This window comes from Camarhynchus parvulus, chromosome 4 (assembly GCF_901933205.1).
Source record: "Camarhynchus parvulus chromosome 4, STF_HiC, whole genome shotgun sequence".
Classification (NCBI taxonomy): domain Eukaryota; kingdom Metazoa; phylum Chordata; class Aves; order Passeriformes; family Thraupidae; genus Camarhynchus; species Camarhynchus parvulus.
In genome coordinates this window covers 53,839,626-53,854,873 of record NC_044574.1, presented here as the reverse complement: position 1 = coordinate 53,854,873, position 15,248 = coordinate 53,839,626, and the positions used below count along the sequence as shown (strand labels likewise).

General features: G+C 39.2%; 1 protein-coding gene across 1 annotated transcript in view; it reads right to left on the bottom strand.

Annotated features, from left to right (window-relative positions):
• Nucleotides 1-2,965: 2,965 nt before the first annotated feature.
• Nucleotides 2,966-15,248, bottom strand: part of TECRL (trans-2,3-enoyl-CoA reductase like) — a 57,184-nt gene continuing 44,901 nt past the window's right edge. Inside the window, exons 5-12 of the mRNA XM_030948112.1 lie at nt 14,562-14,677; nt 12,440-12,545; nt 11,296-11,368; nt 9,487-9,530; nt 5,881-5,938; nt 4,912-4,997; nt 4,451-4,496; nt 2,966-3,327 (exon numbers count right to left, since the gene is read on the bottom strand). Of these exons, the coding sequence (XP_030803972.1) occupies nt 3,200-3,327; nt 4,451-4,496; nt 4,912-4,997; nt 5,881-5,938; nt 9,487-9,530; nt 11,296-11,368; nt 12,440-12,545; nt 14,562-14,677 (657 nt within the window). The 3' untranslated portion in view covers nt 2,966-3,199. The remainder of the gene's footprint in view (nt 3,328-4,450; nt 4,497-4,911; nt 4,998-5,880; nt 5,939-9,486; nt 9,531-11,295; nt 11,369-12,439; nt 12,546-14,561; nt 14,678-15,248) is intronic.

Here is a 15,248-nt window from a genome sequence, read left to right as displayed (position 1 = left end):
ATTTGAAATATACTTTAGTCCCTCTGGCAATGCCATTCACACAGTCCTTATTGGGCAGGCCAGGAAGGATCTATTCATACTCCATCTGGTTTGTTTTTACATTTCCTGAACAACTGTTGTCTAGTCCCTGAATCTTGCTTTATTTGTGGTCTCTTGGTTCTGATGGCTTCCCTCCTGAAGAGGGTTAAGCAGGAATTGCTGCATTCACAGGTCTGTAGCAGCTCCTCATGGCTAACCAGAACATGTTTCCAACTTCAATTCCATTTGATTTTCCTGCTGCCCAGTGCTCCTGCCTCCTCCCTTTTGTGAGGAATGTGGTAATTTGCCTCTGTGAGCTGTTATGGCTCTCATTGGAGGTTGACTTCCTTTGACCTGGAAGCATGGTGGGATTCTGGTAGTGGGGTGGCCTTGCCCATGCCTTCCTTCCACTGCTGGCTCTGGGAAGTGAGGTCTGCACTTTAGACAAAACACAGATGAAGGAATTTGCAGTTGACCACTGACTTCCTCATCAGCCCCTCACAGGAGAAAGACCTGGTTATATAGAGCTTAATGAGGCATTTTTCTCCAGGTAACAAGCACAATTATGAGAAACTTCCTCATTAAAATGTTTGTATGAAGACAAATGTTTTGGTTGAAAATGTGCATGGTGCTTGTGGGCTGAAATCACTGTTGATATTTTTATACAGTAATACCTTTTTTTAACTGTGTGGGCTTCTTTTCTTTTTTTTTTTTTTTTTTTTTTTTTTTTTTTTTTGGTGGTCTATAAGCAAGGCCTCTGAAACATTTATCAAAACCAAGCCTGGTGATTTTTATAAACATTTTTTTTTTAAGCAGAATATGCACCCCGTTCCAGGAAGTTAACTTATATTTTCTAATTGCATGGAACTTGCCCTGAAAATCAGAGGAGGATGTGTAGGAAGGTAAAGGTGCAGGAAGTTAGATTTATTGCTATTTGTGAGGCCATTTAACACTGTTCAGAGCAGTTTTAGCTCATCAACACCCCACTGGTGAAACTCAAATTATCTATCATGTTTATCTGAGACAGCCTTCTGCAATGTATCTTCATTTGTTCTCACCTAGTGTTTGCTCTCACCCTTTACTTTACTTTTTACCTTACTTTAAAACTTCAGTCATTTATTTCAGGAGCCAAAACTCTTTTTCCCCTTACCCTATGTACTGAATAACCAACTAATAAATAGGGAGTTAACAATTCCAGAAGTATTTCTTCCATCTAAGCTAACTATTGAATAGGAACTGTGTTCCTAGCAATTGGAATCCCACTGGAAGCACACCTTGAACAGACTTAAAGCTGAAACCATTGCAATAAAAAGATTAATAGATAAGTAATTGATTTTAATAAGTTACTCTCTTGCATGACTATTTTAAAACTTTGAGACTGCTAAAATAAGACATTTAATAAACACGAAGGGAAGAGAATTTCAGTAGCTGGATTTAAAAAAAAACAGACAACCATCTTTATTCACACATCTAACATTGTCTGGGAAAAAAGAGTTTTAAAAATATTGTGGTTAAGTATTTGAATAAAGAGTACAGTTAATAATTTTTCAAAAATAGATCTTTATTAGCAGTCTGGGTCAGAGAACTGGATATTCACTTTGATTAGGGTTTTCCATTGAGAGGAATAAAAATTTTATTTCACAGGTTGCAAGTTAAAAAATATGGAAAGTGATGTATTTACATTACAAAGATGAAACTGAGTTACAGTGGCTAATAGGATAAGTGTTGCAAGTTAGACATTAGAAGAGGGATGTGAACCCAATTTACCAGGCAAATTAACTTTGTTAGAACACTTGAGCTGGAGCAAAGATAACAGCACCTTTAGGAGACACACTGCCTGCCTTGATGCTGTACTCCAGTGTTTCTTTAATGATTATAAAATTCTTTAGGCAAGATTTTTTTCACCAGCCTAAGGGCACCAAAAGGTATTGATAAATGTGCAACAGAAATAGAATGAAAGCTGGACTCCATGCCCTAACTCTTCATATCCTAATACCTGCTGAAGCAGTTCTGGTTCTTTTGCTCTGCCTAACTAAAACTGTGCTCCTACATGACATGGGTGCCACTGATTTGCAAAGAGAGCTACTCCGTATTTCCAGGGCTTGAATAACAAGTCTAGAGAATCCCTTAATGTCTAGAGAATCCCTTAAATAATGTCCTGGAAAGCAAAGTAGCAGATAGAGCCTGGCCAAGGTGAAGGGGAGCTGAAGCCTGTCAGCAGTGTCCACCTGAGGCAGTTCAGATATGGACAGAAATGCATTTGGCATCTCTTTCCTGTTTGATAATGAGCCACACTCTGTTTCACCTTGTGCACAAGGATTTCACACTTCTTCATACAAGTAAGGTGAATGGTGTCTGGATGCAGTCAGGCACTGAACGGGGGCATCTTAACACGCTTGTTAGTGCAGAAGGTTTGCTCCTATTTCCAAACTCTTCAGTGTGAGAAAGGGAAGCGAGCCTCAATGATGTACCCAAGGTTATGCCTCAAATTAGTTACAAGATGGGAGTCAGTCACAAGCGGTCTCCTTCTGGGATTGTGGGGCTGATCTGCCTGCCTAAAAATAAAAGAAAGACAGTTCTCTGTGCAGTGAGCAATTTAAGCCAATTTCTATTAAACAATTTGCTATGAGATTTGATTTAAAAAAAAAAGAAAAACTTAGTGAAGCTAGACAAAACAGTGTTCACAGCATAGTGGTCATCCTTTGATGTAATGCTTTAGAGAAGCTGAGGCAGAATGTGCTTTTTCTGTGCAGTTTAATAAAAATAAGACTGTGCAACATTTATGATGAAAAAATCCAAGACTCTCCTCAACATCTAACACTGAACCTTAAAATTACCATACCTGAATGTGGCAGGCGAGTTGTGTTCATTAATTTTAGCAGCATCTGTGCCCATTTGCACCAGCTAAATATCTAGCATTCAATATAAGCAATTTTCTTGTCCCTTTTCAATTAGCTCCATTACAGAAAATCTAATTAAATCATATCTTTTAGCAGGAACCAAGAATACAAGAGCTAAATTTTTGCATTTAATTAAAACCTCTTCATCTTGAACTGTTAACTTCCTGAAAAAGATATCCAATAGTTTTTCCTGTGATCCACTTAGTTCCTGAATGAAATGGCTCATTCAGTCTGAGCTGGCTCTTGAAGTGTACACTTAGGCTCCAACTCTGGTGACAATCTCAGAAGATGATGGGGATCATAGCTGCTTTTCTTCTCACTTCTGGATAAAATCTCTTCAGATAGAGCTTGTGTTTCTTCTGGGCCCACAGAGACATCTGGATGACCATCAGGAAAGCAAAGATGCCAACTAGCAGGGAAAAAGATTTAAAGAAAAGGATCACATGTGTTATTTCAGTGCCTGTTTCTGGAGATGCATTAGGGTTTATGGAAATATTTGCAGTCTCTTCTGTGGGCAGAGACAACACAGCAGTTCCTTTCAGCCTGGCAGTTGCTGATATACCATAGGCGAAGGCTCAGCCTCCACCTCAGAATTCACACAGCTGACCTTCACATTTGTTAGACACACCCTGTACCACCTCTGACTTCACCATAAATCCATATGTCACAAGGCTTCCTTGGCCATGGTGCTGTCTCAACCCATGACCTCCCTCGACCATATTTCTAGTTTGCTTCTGAACTACAACACTTCTTTTTCTCTACCTCTGGCTCCCAACCATGACAGGGAGCTGTACTCCAACTCCCTGCTGTGTAGAGGGAGAACTTGGCCCTAAAGCAAGTAGGCAGTAGCTGCCAGATCCAGCAAATAGGCACCAAATAGGGGATCATTTTACTGCATTTGCATTTTGCAAATTCATTATCCTTTGATTAATGTGGAGGTGGTTAATCAGAAACATCCATTTGGTGTCCAGTCAAGCTATGTCTGGGACAATTACAGCAAGGATGAGTGTGCTGCATATGTTTAAGCTCCTGCCACTGTAGGGACAGCCCTACATTGTCCCCAGACTTTCAGATCATTTTCATACCAAAGCCTAAAACACAAGAACGTTTCATCTTTTCAAACAAAATTTCAATTTATTTTTTGCGTGATGCAGTTTAACCCACTTTTGAAATTCGTTCTTTTCCATTTGTAAGCTGTGTGGGGCTACTTCTTACAAGTAGTTTTTATAGGTTTCTGTTTTGAAATGGAAAAATAATTTAAAAACTGAATGTTTTGGATAGCTCAGTTCCAGGCACCATATTTTTGTGAGTGTTTAGGTCTTCTAAGGATGCAGCAAAGTACTGAGGAAGAGTTGCAAATTCCATTAAGCAGGCTGTTCTTATTAGCATCTTGGAGGTTTATCTCGTATGGCAAATTTGATAGCAATATTTCATATACTGTAAACTTTTAAACTTTTTTGGCAAATCTTAGATTTCTAGAATTCTCTTCCACAAACACTTTAAATGCTGTCTTCATTCTGTTTCAAACTTACCTGGCAGAGTTTGTGTCATCACCGTGAAACTAATCCAAGACCCAGCCTGTTGCAAAGAAAAAGGCACAGTTAGTTCTATATTTTATGTAAAGCAAAATGGCAAGTTTTCAAAAGCTCCCCATGGAAAAAGAGTGTGATACTTGCATGGAAATGGGAGAGGAAAAATAGTAAGAAATTAACACCCCAGTGTGCTGGATGGGGTGAAGGGATGGGTGGTAAATCTTTAGATCACTGGGGAGACTGTAGTGGAAGGAAATATAGAGAAAAGTCCATGTGGTAGGGATGTGAGGGAAGAGGAGGGTCTGGTAGAGAAATGTTTGTGGGAGCAAGGAGACTGACATACGAAGCACAAGGATGGATGTGCAGGGGAAACTGCGTGGAGGTGTTGCAGATTTTCTGCAGACAAAGGCTGAAGCGGTACCCACCTACCCTTTGCACATAAGCAGAAGAAAGTCATGTACCTCATATGTATAGTTGGGACAGGATACCAGCAGGAAGAGCCACGTGAAGGGGTTGTAGGTTGGACTTGGAAAACAGGTTCTATTTCCTTGTGAAAGGGGAAAAAATTGGGTGGGAAAAATCAGAACCAGTTTCAGTCGAGGGAGAGGGGAACTGAGCCTTATCACAGCCTGCCTATGTAACAGCAATCCCCGGGGCCAATGCTCTCAGGGTACAACCTGTTAGAAAAGTTTCAGTGAAATCTTTTGAGGTAGCAAAAGCTGTATTTATCCCAGTGCAAAAGAACTTAAATCAATTTTTTGGCTCTTTCTGCTTTGAAGCTGAATTAAGCCCCTTGCAAGAAATAACATAAGCATTTTCCTAACCACAGTGCATGAAAACATTCCAGAATAGAAATTGACTTCTGTGGGTGAAGTTGATCATACTGTGGTATTTTCTTTAATAGGGTGTTCTAGTGGGGAAATTACACTATTAGTGTCTGAAAACATATTTTACTTTCTGGTATATATTGCATAACCTTTATTCTCATGACACAAAAATGCAGAAACTCCAACCTGTTAAGAGCATACATATACACTGTGTAAGTATTCATGAGTCTGTCTCTGTATTTGAATATATGCATGTACATCTTTGCCTGAGATGAATGTGTCTAAAAACTCTGCAATATAGTTTAGAAGTTTTTGAGATTTATTTAAAATTAAATGCATTGATGTCAGTCACCAGCATGCTTTAAAGAACTTCAGTGCTTAAATCCATATTTAAATTGCACTTGTGTCTAATTAAGATAAATTTGCTATAAGTTTTGAAACAAGAACAGTGTTGCTAATGTTTTCTTGTCACAAATTTTTGAAGGTGTTAGACCAATGGCATGGTTACTACTTCATCTTTCTTTATTCAATGGCTGTGGATACATAAATTACTGTACAGCAGCAGAAGATGGATAGGTTAAGGAACAGGAAACAAAGACAGACCTGAATTGGTTTGGTGAGCTAAAGCTACGTTGATAAAGTGATTTCCAGCTTCACACATCTGCAAGACATTAAAAACATATTTTCAGTCCTATGCCTAAAAGGCTGTGGCAAATGTGTGCAGTGCATAACCAGAACCCTCCCCGTTACAACTCAGCCTCTGTATCCTGGAAACATGTATTCCAAAAAACAGCCTGTGATCTCTGTCACACACACGAGTGTCCAGTGAACACTGTGGGTGCAGCAGCCCGGGGTGAAAGCCCCTGGCACATCTCCACAGAGCTCTGTGCAGCCAGGCCTTCACTGGGGTTCCCATGCCCAGCCCGTGCAATGTGTTTGGCCCTAGGGAGATCAGGGAGATTCCCTGGCTCTAAGGAATTCATCAAGATGCTCTTCTTGATTTTTTTCTGGATTTAATCCAAGCTGTATAGAAGCAGGTGAAAAGCTGGCCTCTGGTTTTGTAAAGATGTCACTTGTTAATGTCCCTACCCCTCTTCCTACGCACGCTTTCAAAGGTGTTCAGCTGAACAGGAAGGGAAAAAAGGGCGGTTAAAAAAGCAGTAGTCTCTAAAAGGCAGACTGGTGAATGGACAGTAGTCAGGGATTGATAAAAGGAAGGGAGCCAGTCCTATTCCTGGTTCTGGAACTCTCTAGTTATCCCATTTCCAGCCATAACCAGCTTCTCAAAGCTGGTCTCTAACATTCAGGTATTTCAAACCTTTGGCAGCGGTACCATTTCTCTCCATTTGGTTATACAGCCTGTAGCACAGGCTGATTTCAGGCTTGCTTCAGGCTTTCAGTACTTCATCAGTTACGACTGCTGAAGAATGAAAATCAATATTTGCCCATATTTAAAATGGGAACTGGTAGGAAAATCAGTTTAAATTCCTGAAGATAACCTGTCATCGCATCTATGTAATTTTATGGTTTTCATTTTTTCCCCTACTCTGTGAATAAAACTAAAATTGTGTATACAGTTCAAGCTCAGGCTGAATTGAACTTTTTTATTAATTTCTGGATTTGAAGACTGATTTAGCCTCTCAAATTGGAAAAATACAGCATTAAAAAGTTGCATTTTCTTATATAATTTATCATTCTATATCTTGCAAGGGTCAAAAATTTTTAAGAAATTAAAATAAAAAGGAAAATGTTAAAAGCTAGACATGTTAAAAGTGTGAAGTCACTAAATTAATACAAAAAGGAAGAACTTCAACTGTCATTTTTAAGTCAGTTCTGAAAGTCATCCATAACAAATTTTTGTTAAAGCTAATTGAAAGAAATATGTAATTTCATTTTATATTGAAATGTGCTATTACCTGAAAGAACATTGTAGATAGAAGAATTTTTGAAGAGTTTTCCCCTTTTTCACAGAGATGTTTATGGGGTTTGTTTGGAAGATTTAAATCGGGTTTATTCATAAATAGATCTGTTATTAGCTGTTATTCTGCATGGGTAGGTAGTTACAGTTCAAGTCCTGCTGTCCTTTTGAATTCTTTTAATTCCAGCTGACAATCCTCTACTATAAATACCAGATGTAAAACACTAAATAGCCAGAAAATGAAATTCCATTATAAAATACCATATCAGAAGCCATAACTCTAAGCATAGCAATGGACGTAATTTTAATTTACATACTTCCAATTATGAGCTGGGAACGTGATTTGTTTTTTCTGATTGCTATTATTTTAAAGAAATAGGTTTTGTGGTTAGAAGTGGTTTTGTAAAACTCTATAGCTAATGAGATGCCTATAGTATTGTAGAGCAAGAGATGTTCACACACTATAATTAACCCCTACTAATTCTAAGTAAAACAAGCTAAAGGCATTTCTGCAGGGATTTTTATTGGCTTACCTTTGACTCTGCAGCTGCATTCTGCTGTGATTAACTTATGTCCCTCTTTAGACATGTGACTGTTGATGTTCTACATGCTAATTTTAAGCTAGTCCTCAGTTTATCATATATAAAATATGGGGCAACAATAAACAGCAGAGAAAAAGCTGAAGCCATTTACAACTGTAAAATATTGAAGCCTACACACTGTTTCCCCTCTTTATATTCCAAGTGTACCCTATGAGAAAAACATCCCTGCAAAGTTTAATTTCTCTAAACATGAGAATCTTCCAGGAGGACCTGCAGAAATTCTTCATATTACTCAGTACTGTTGTTTACAGCAGCTGCAGATGTATACACTTAAATCAGGATGTGTAATAAGGACAAGACTTAAAAGAGGGTAAAAAAAAATAAATCTTCCAAATATTTTATTCATATGTTTTAGAAACCTGTGAAAACAGCTCAAATTATTTTATTTCACATGTTGATGTTTTAAATTATTTGTCTAGGAATCTGCCCACACAAGATCTCAAAGGGACAGGTCTTGAGTTTCCATAGGTAGGGAGTTCTCAAAAGAGCCGTAAGAATTCAGAGCCTAGACCAGGTGCTGATGCAGATCTTAAGGGGATTGACATATTTTATAGCAAACACCCCCAACAGGACGCATCCCTTTGCTTGATGGCAGCATTTTCCTTGCAGGGCACGTTCCACTGATGCAGGGAAGGATGTTTCAAGGGAAAAGGAGGCTTTCTCTAAGCAAAGACTTTGATGAGGACTAGTTTTTTCTCGTAGCACTGAATATTCAGGCAAGCAGTTTGCTTGGTTTCAAACACCCCCTGAGCCTGGGAAGGGTGGACACAGCAAGGTTCTGAGTGTACTGCTGGCTGCCAGTGCCACAGCCTCCTGTCTCTGCAGTACTGGCCTATTGCTTTTGGTCTAGAGCACCATGGAGTGTGTGAGCTTCTCTGCAGAAGCATTTTTCTTGTCTTTGCTGTACCCTGTTAGAGCAAGAAAAGCTGAAAACTGCATGGACAGACCCAGAGACAAACACTGCCAAAACTGTGACCTCTAAGGGTCCCGTTTTACAAAAGCATTTAAATATTGTTAACGAGTTTATGGAAGTTTTTCTGAATAGTGTTTGCCTGAAGAAGTCTAGACATATTATTGTCCCATCACCCTGTCATATTTCTGGAAACTGATTTGTATCTGATTTTCAAAGAGGATGCTTTGGCTCTGGCTCAGCAGTTCCAGAGGACAGAGAGGATTACATTTCCATGAGAACTTCTTACCAAACCTCTGGCTCACAGTAAAGTTATGTTCAAACAGCAGCTTGGGTAGTTTCAGCCATCCTTCATCAGCTACATTTTCCCTTGGCTTATCCCAATCTGGCAGAGTTTATTTCTATCATTTTTAATAGCTGTTGATGTAAGTTATTCAGAGTACACTGATCTATTGCAAAAGTCTGCTTGGTACATAATTCTTCAGTGTTTTAAAAATGACAAGGTTCAGTCTATCTAAATATTAGTGTTCTAACACAATTACCAGTAGTAATCATGCTGATGATGTTCTCACAGCTCTCAAATACAGTACTTCAGTTTAAACTCTGTGTACATAAATATTAGTAGGACACTTCCTGACTGAAAAACCTTAATAGATTAATACTAAATCCAGTCAAACTACACAAGGCTGTGGACATGGACTTATGCATTACTGCATTTTGTTAAATTGTGAGTTAATCCTATTCCATCATCATAAATAAAACTTCATTTTTGTACATACCAGAAAAGCAAGAGCAGCGTAAGAAACTTGTTTGTGGCCAAATGCTAGAAAACAGAATGAAATTATAAATTGCATTTTACGGTATGCACATGGTTTGCTATGGATGAAATTAATCTAGTGCTGAGGAGCAGAAATGCTTCTTTCCTGACAGGCTCTGCAGAGAGATTGGATATTATCACACATAATATGAAGACAATACAACCAGTAACAGCATTCTAGAAATGCCAGTTTTACACCACTGATCTCAAGGCAGTTTTCACCCAACTTTTTTTAGTATTTGCCAGCTTCACATATCCAAGTGTTTTGTCAAAGCAGCTGGTGGTGGTGAATACTTTGAAAAGGCAAGGAGGGGAGTGGAGTGAAGGTCAGTGTCAAAATCAGGCTGAGAATTGCAGCCTTATCCATAGACCCTTCTACTTCCACTAGCAGAAAACTCAATGCATAACCTCTCCATTACCTTCTTTTTACTCTAGTAGTGAGGTAATAGTGAGGCTTTACTACACAGCCACTGCCTGCTGCACAGTCATGCAAGAAATACATTTAATATTTGTAAATTTTATTTGCCATCTGGCTGCCCCTCCTTTTTCTGGTTGTCCCAAACCAGTGTAGGGCTCTGCCATGTTCATGTCCAAAGGTTTACAGTTCCCAAGCAAACCTTGGTCATGGCTGGGGGACACAAACCATATGTACATACCTCACTTGCCTTGGCTGGGTCTCATCAAGCCTTTACTTTTGAGAACTCCTTTTTCCTGGCTGGCACAGGACCTCCCTGTGGTGCCAAAGGCATTTTAAGGCAGTGGCAAGCAATTAGAAATATTTCTTCTGGATGCTTCCTCTTTTGTGTCTTGAACAAAGAGCTTCCCCTATAAAGAAGCTGCACTTATTGATTTGATAGCCCAGGCTGCTAAAAGCTGTGTCTAGGGAGGGTTCTGCATTGTTTGCAGCATTGTTGTCAAAGCCGCACCAAATCCAACTGTCATTCAATGAATCACGTAATTTTGAAATACAACTTTTGTGCTAGTTTGAAAGAAATGTAAGTGTCATCTAGGAGAAATTTTTGATTGAAAAAACTTAGCAATTTAACTAAGTGTAAATAAGAATGGCAAAGCAAATGCTTTTCCCCCAAAGTTCATGTATAAATCTGAGATACAGAGGAAAAGAAAGACTAAGGTATAACAAGGAAAGTAAAGTAGCAGAAAATAAAACCTGTGCCAATTATTCTCAAAAGAAGCAAAAGTGCACAGAGAAAGCAGAAAAAAATCATGAAGAAACAGCAGTGCAAAAATAAAATATGATGAGAGGGAACAAAGTGATGGATGAAATCCAAAAATTCTTAAAAAATAATCTTTGTGTTATCAGCAGTATGTGATGGATTTTTACTGGTTTCTCCAGGGAAAAAAAAAAAACCACCTTAATTTTCATGAAAAGGATGTATCTTTAGCAAGTAAATATCTCCTCCAAGAAAATGCAACCAGCACTATTTCTTTCCTGCCTTCTTTAATACAAATGTTGTGAAGATGAGCAAAATATATTGATCTTTGTGTTTTCTCTGCTTGTCCAAAATGTCCTGTTTGTAAACTGGACAGCGATTGACCATTGCTGAACAGGCACGCACATTCAGTGGCACAAAGCAGAGTTGCTTCCAACACAACAATCTTCCTCCTGACAGGGAGCAAAGACTAATTTCTGGCTGGATCAGTCATCTGATTTAATGTGGGACCCATTTCTTGATTTTTGGAGAACTTCAGGTTACATGGCAAAGACTTTTTCAGAGCGAGTTTGTCAGTTTTGTGTCCTACCCATACCTACATGGCGGCGTGTACCGTGGGTGGTTGATGTAGTATGCAATCCAGGATGTGAATCCCCAGTAAAAGGCACAGCCCTGGAACAGACAGATAGTTTTTTTGAAAGGGCAATTAGGAAATGCAAACTGTAACTTTCAAAGTATAAATTCTGCCAAGTGCAAAATCTGGGTGACCATTGAAAAGCTTTGCAGTTGCTTGTGAGCTTTAGAATATATATCTTTCTAAGTTGCTGTGAAGCCAGTAAAAAATAAATTTGGGATACAGTGTAGATTTTTTTATTATTGTATTGTTTTATTCCTGTGGTAGGAATTGGCACTGGTCTCCTTTTTTGATTTTACTGCTGAAGATTACATTTTTATGAGTAGTGCTATTAAAAGACTAGGGCTGCTTAACACATCTGAGCTGTTACTGTACCTGAAATTCAGCATTTCCAAGCAAGATAGAGCAAGACAAACAGAACACTAAACCACACAAAACAAGAAAGAGTAAAAGTGAAGCCCTGTATCGTAGCCATGTGTTAATCTACTTCACCAGAATCCTAAATGTTTAAAGGGAGGGTCTTTACATCACACTGAATGGGATGGAGGGGTGATAAAAAATGGCCAAGACAGAGTGTGTAAAATAAAAGAAGGCCTGTGAGTAATGACACACTGTTGAAATTCAGGAGGCTTTGGAAGAGAGAAGACCTGGCCAGCTCAGTATCTTCCTGCCTGAGGCCTCCATCTATAGAAGGAGAATATTTTTTTCTTACTTGTAATTTGATTTTTACTCCCTAGCACAAGGCTGTTTCTGGCTCTGTATTTATACTGCACCAAGGAAGCAGTATGATATCTGTCAACACTGCTAGTTGTTGCAGCAGCAGCTATCACCATAAAATAGTACTGAGTCTGAAAAATAACCTGGACTTGACAATCAGCCCCTTGGGGTAAATGAGTCAAAGTGGACATTTACATGTAGGAGCAAAAATGGACATTGATTTCAATTTATGTCCTTGGGGACATGGTCCTGAAATCCATCCTGTTATCTGTATTTTCACTAAACATAATTCCTGGAACTACAAAATTAATTTTTATTTCCCTATCTTCTTCCAATGACTGCTTTGACATGAGGATATTTTCTCTTACACAAGATGATAAAAATATTGTCACCTTTATCATATTTTTCAGAGGAGTGTGCCCTTCCGAAAACTTGTGAACAAATAATGTCTCCAGAAGATGTCTGATGTAGTGTAAACAGTGACAGAAGCAGGCCAAGCTGCAAGAGAGAGGAAAAAAAAGGAAATTAAGGTAAGTGAAAGATTGTTTTTATTACTTCACAGTCAATGTCATGAAAGGAATAAGAACTAATATTCCAAAACTGCAGTCACATTAAAATTGTGGGATTTAAGATATTGTCTTAATTGAAGCATCTGGAACCAAAGATTAATGGAATAATTTTCAGTGTCAGACAAAGTTGCTTGCATTTTGCAGAGAAGCAACTTATTTTTACTAGCCTTGAAATAAAAAGAGCTCCTGGAGCTCTGAATGTGATAGATAGTCCTGACAAGACATTTAGACAGGACAGCTGCGTGTACAGCCAGGCGTCTGACGCGCCTTTCCAAAAGATGTCTCCCACGTTTTAAGGCCACCTTAATGCTCCTGTAGGATGTGTCTGACATTTAAAAACATTCTGAGTATCTTCTGAATGGTTTCCTTGTCCTTTGCCAACTCAAGTAGCTGCGTGGAGGTAGTTTGTGTTTCATTTCCTTGCGGACGCAAAATGAGATTTTGTTGCAAGTTAATCCATTCTGATGGCTTTTTTGTTGCCTGTTATAAAGAAATGAAGCAATTGTGGTAGAAATTATTATATTGATTCTCTTTTGTGGAAGATTATGAAACAATAACAGGCATTGCTGATTTGCTTCTGAGAATGAGCTGCAGCTCCTAGTGATTGAGTTTCAGAAACAAATGTCAGGAGTGATTTCTGATGGCATTTTATCTTGGTTACATTTACTGTACTACTATAGCCCCACTTGCTGCAAAATAATTATAAGACATAAATGAAAAGTGTTTTTCAACATGTGAATTCTCAAATAATTTTATTATGCATTGTGTATGGTAGCTAAAGTCAAAGATTAAACAATTTCAAAGTAATTAAACCAGAGAGAGTTGAGCTAAGAGAATTTTGAACAATTAACGACTTATCCAAAGCCTGGAGCAAATTTCCAGCTTTGCTGGAAATTTTTAAATTAATTTGGCTTAGAATGGGGACCTCAGATGAACCCATTAAGGAGTGGTCACTGGCAGGATTTTGCACAACCCTTGCCCACCCAAAAGAAGGCAAAGGCATTGCAGGTTCTTCTGTGCTGCCAGAAACTCTCTCCTTTTAAGCATATGCACAAGAGAAGGAAGACAAGTATTTTGCAGCTCTGGATTTGAATTCAATTATTCTGTGTTCTCATTCCCAGCTCCAATAACTCCCTTAATGTCTCTCCAAGTGCCTGTTCCTCCATCTGTAAATGGCATTATTACTCACTGTATTTCTCTGCTGTGTACCAGTTCCCCTGATTCTGCAATCACAATGTGGGAGAAGTGTGTGGGAAAGCTGTACATTCCTTGAGCCTCCTAGGTGCCTGTGTACCCTCCTATGAGTGGTCCAGCTTATGCAGGTGACAGGCTTTCCCTGATCACTTGTCACCCTTCTGCCAGGCACTAATCACCCAGAATGGGGACAATTCCACTGAGGGAAAGTTCCTTTAAGAGTGAAAGTTCCCAGGCTGCCTGGTGCATTCTACCTCCATCCTGTGGAGATGCTTCTTTTGAGTTTCTTGACCTGACTCATGACATGCACACCTGTGGAATTTCCTCCTTCCTGTGCCCAGGTGGGAGCTGGTGTGGGGGTAGTTATCTTCTGTGCGGGATGCTGATGCTGCTCATCTCAACAGCAGGAATGTGCTTTGAGGCAGCTGGGAGTGGGGCACCTGAAGTCTTGTCTTCTCTGTCAAGCATGACTTTGGGTTACTACCCACTGTGATTATTATTTCACTTTCTGACTTGATGTCAAAGTATTTGAGGAAAACACTGCATCTCCATGGTGATTCATTGCTGGGATCCCATTTTTGGTCAAGCTTATGAGTGTTGCTAAAATGACACACAGGTATTGGTAATAACTGAATCTGACATGAGGCAGGCAGCCTCATACCCCTTGTAACATCCTCAGCTCTGGAAATGCCATCTCCATCCCTCTGGTTTCTCATGCTCCAGGAAGATAATTCCCACAAGTGTCACTTACTGAACCACTGGGTGGCGGAAGTTCTTCCTGCTTTCCACTTGATCATAAATAGTCGAGAGGCGAATGTAGAAAAGCAGATATATGAGAAGAGGCCCGGTGTATTCTGTTAGAAAAAACTGGAAATGAAAAATAAAATAGCTGTGGCAGAGTAGAAAATTATATGAGGAAAGTTGTGAGAGAAAGAATACCCCTATTCACAACCCCTATTCATCCTTCAAATTACTTTTGGCTTCATTTTCAGGATTTAAATGACACATAGGGGATTCTTCTGCAGTCTCTTTAGCAAAGGAGTAAAATCCATCTAGGAAATGAGAGATAGGTTTCTGTGCAGAACATTAACCCAGTCAGGAATGCTTCATGGAAGGTGGTCAAAATCACAGTTATCTCCTCTTTATATTTTTGGCTGTGCCATCAAGTGCCTATATGGAATCTAAATAACACTGAGAAACAAGGCCAAGAAACTGAAGGCAGCTTGCTTTCTGTCAGTGCTTTTTGCAGTTAAGTGGTATATCAGTTAAAAGCCAGCCAGGCATGACAAAAACAAACACAGCTTTGAATCCTGGTAGCTTGCAGAGTCATCTGGAAGGGAAGCTATCATTGCTTGAAATTTGGTGGAGGATGGAAGAGCAGGACCAGCCTGCATGGTGCCTTGAGCTCTTTTTTGGTTACTGTGTGGTTCTCCTCCTT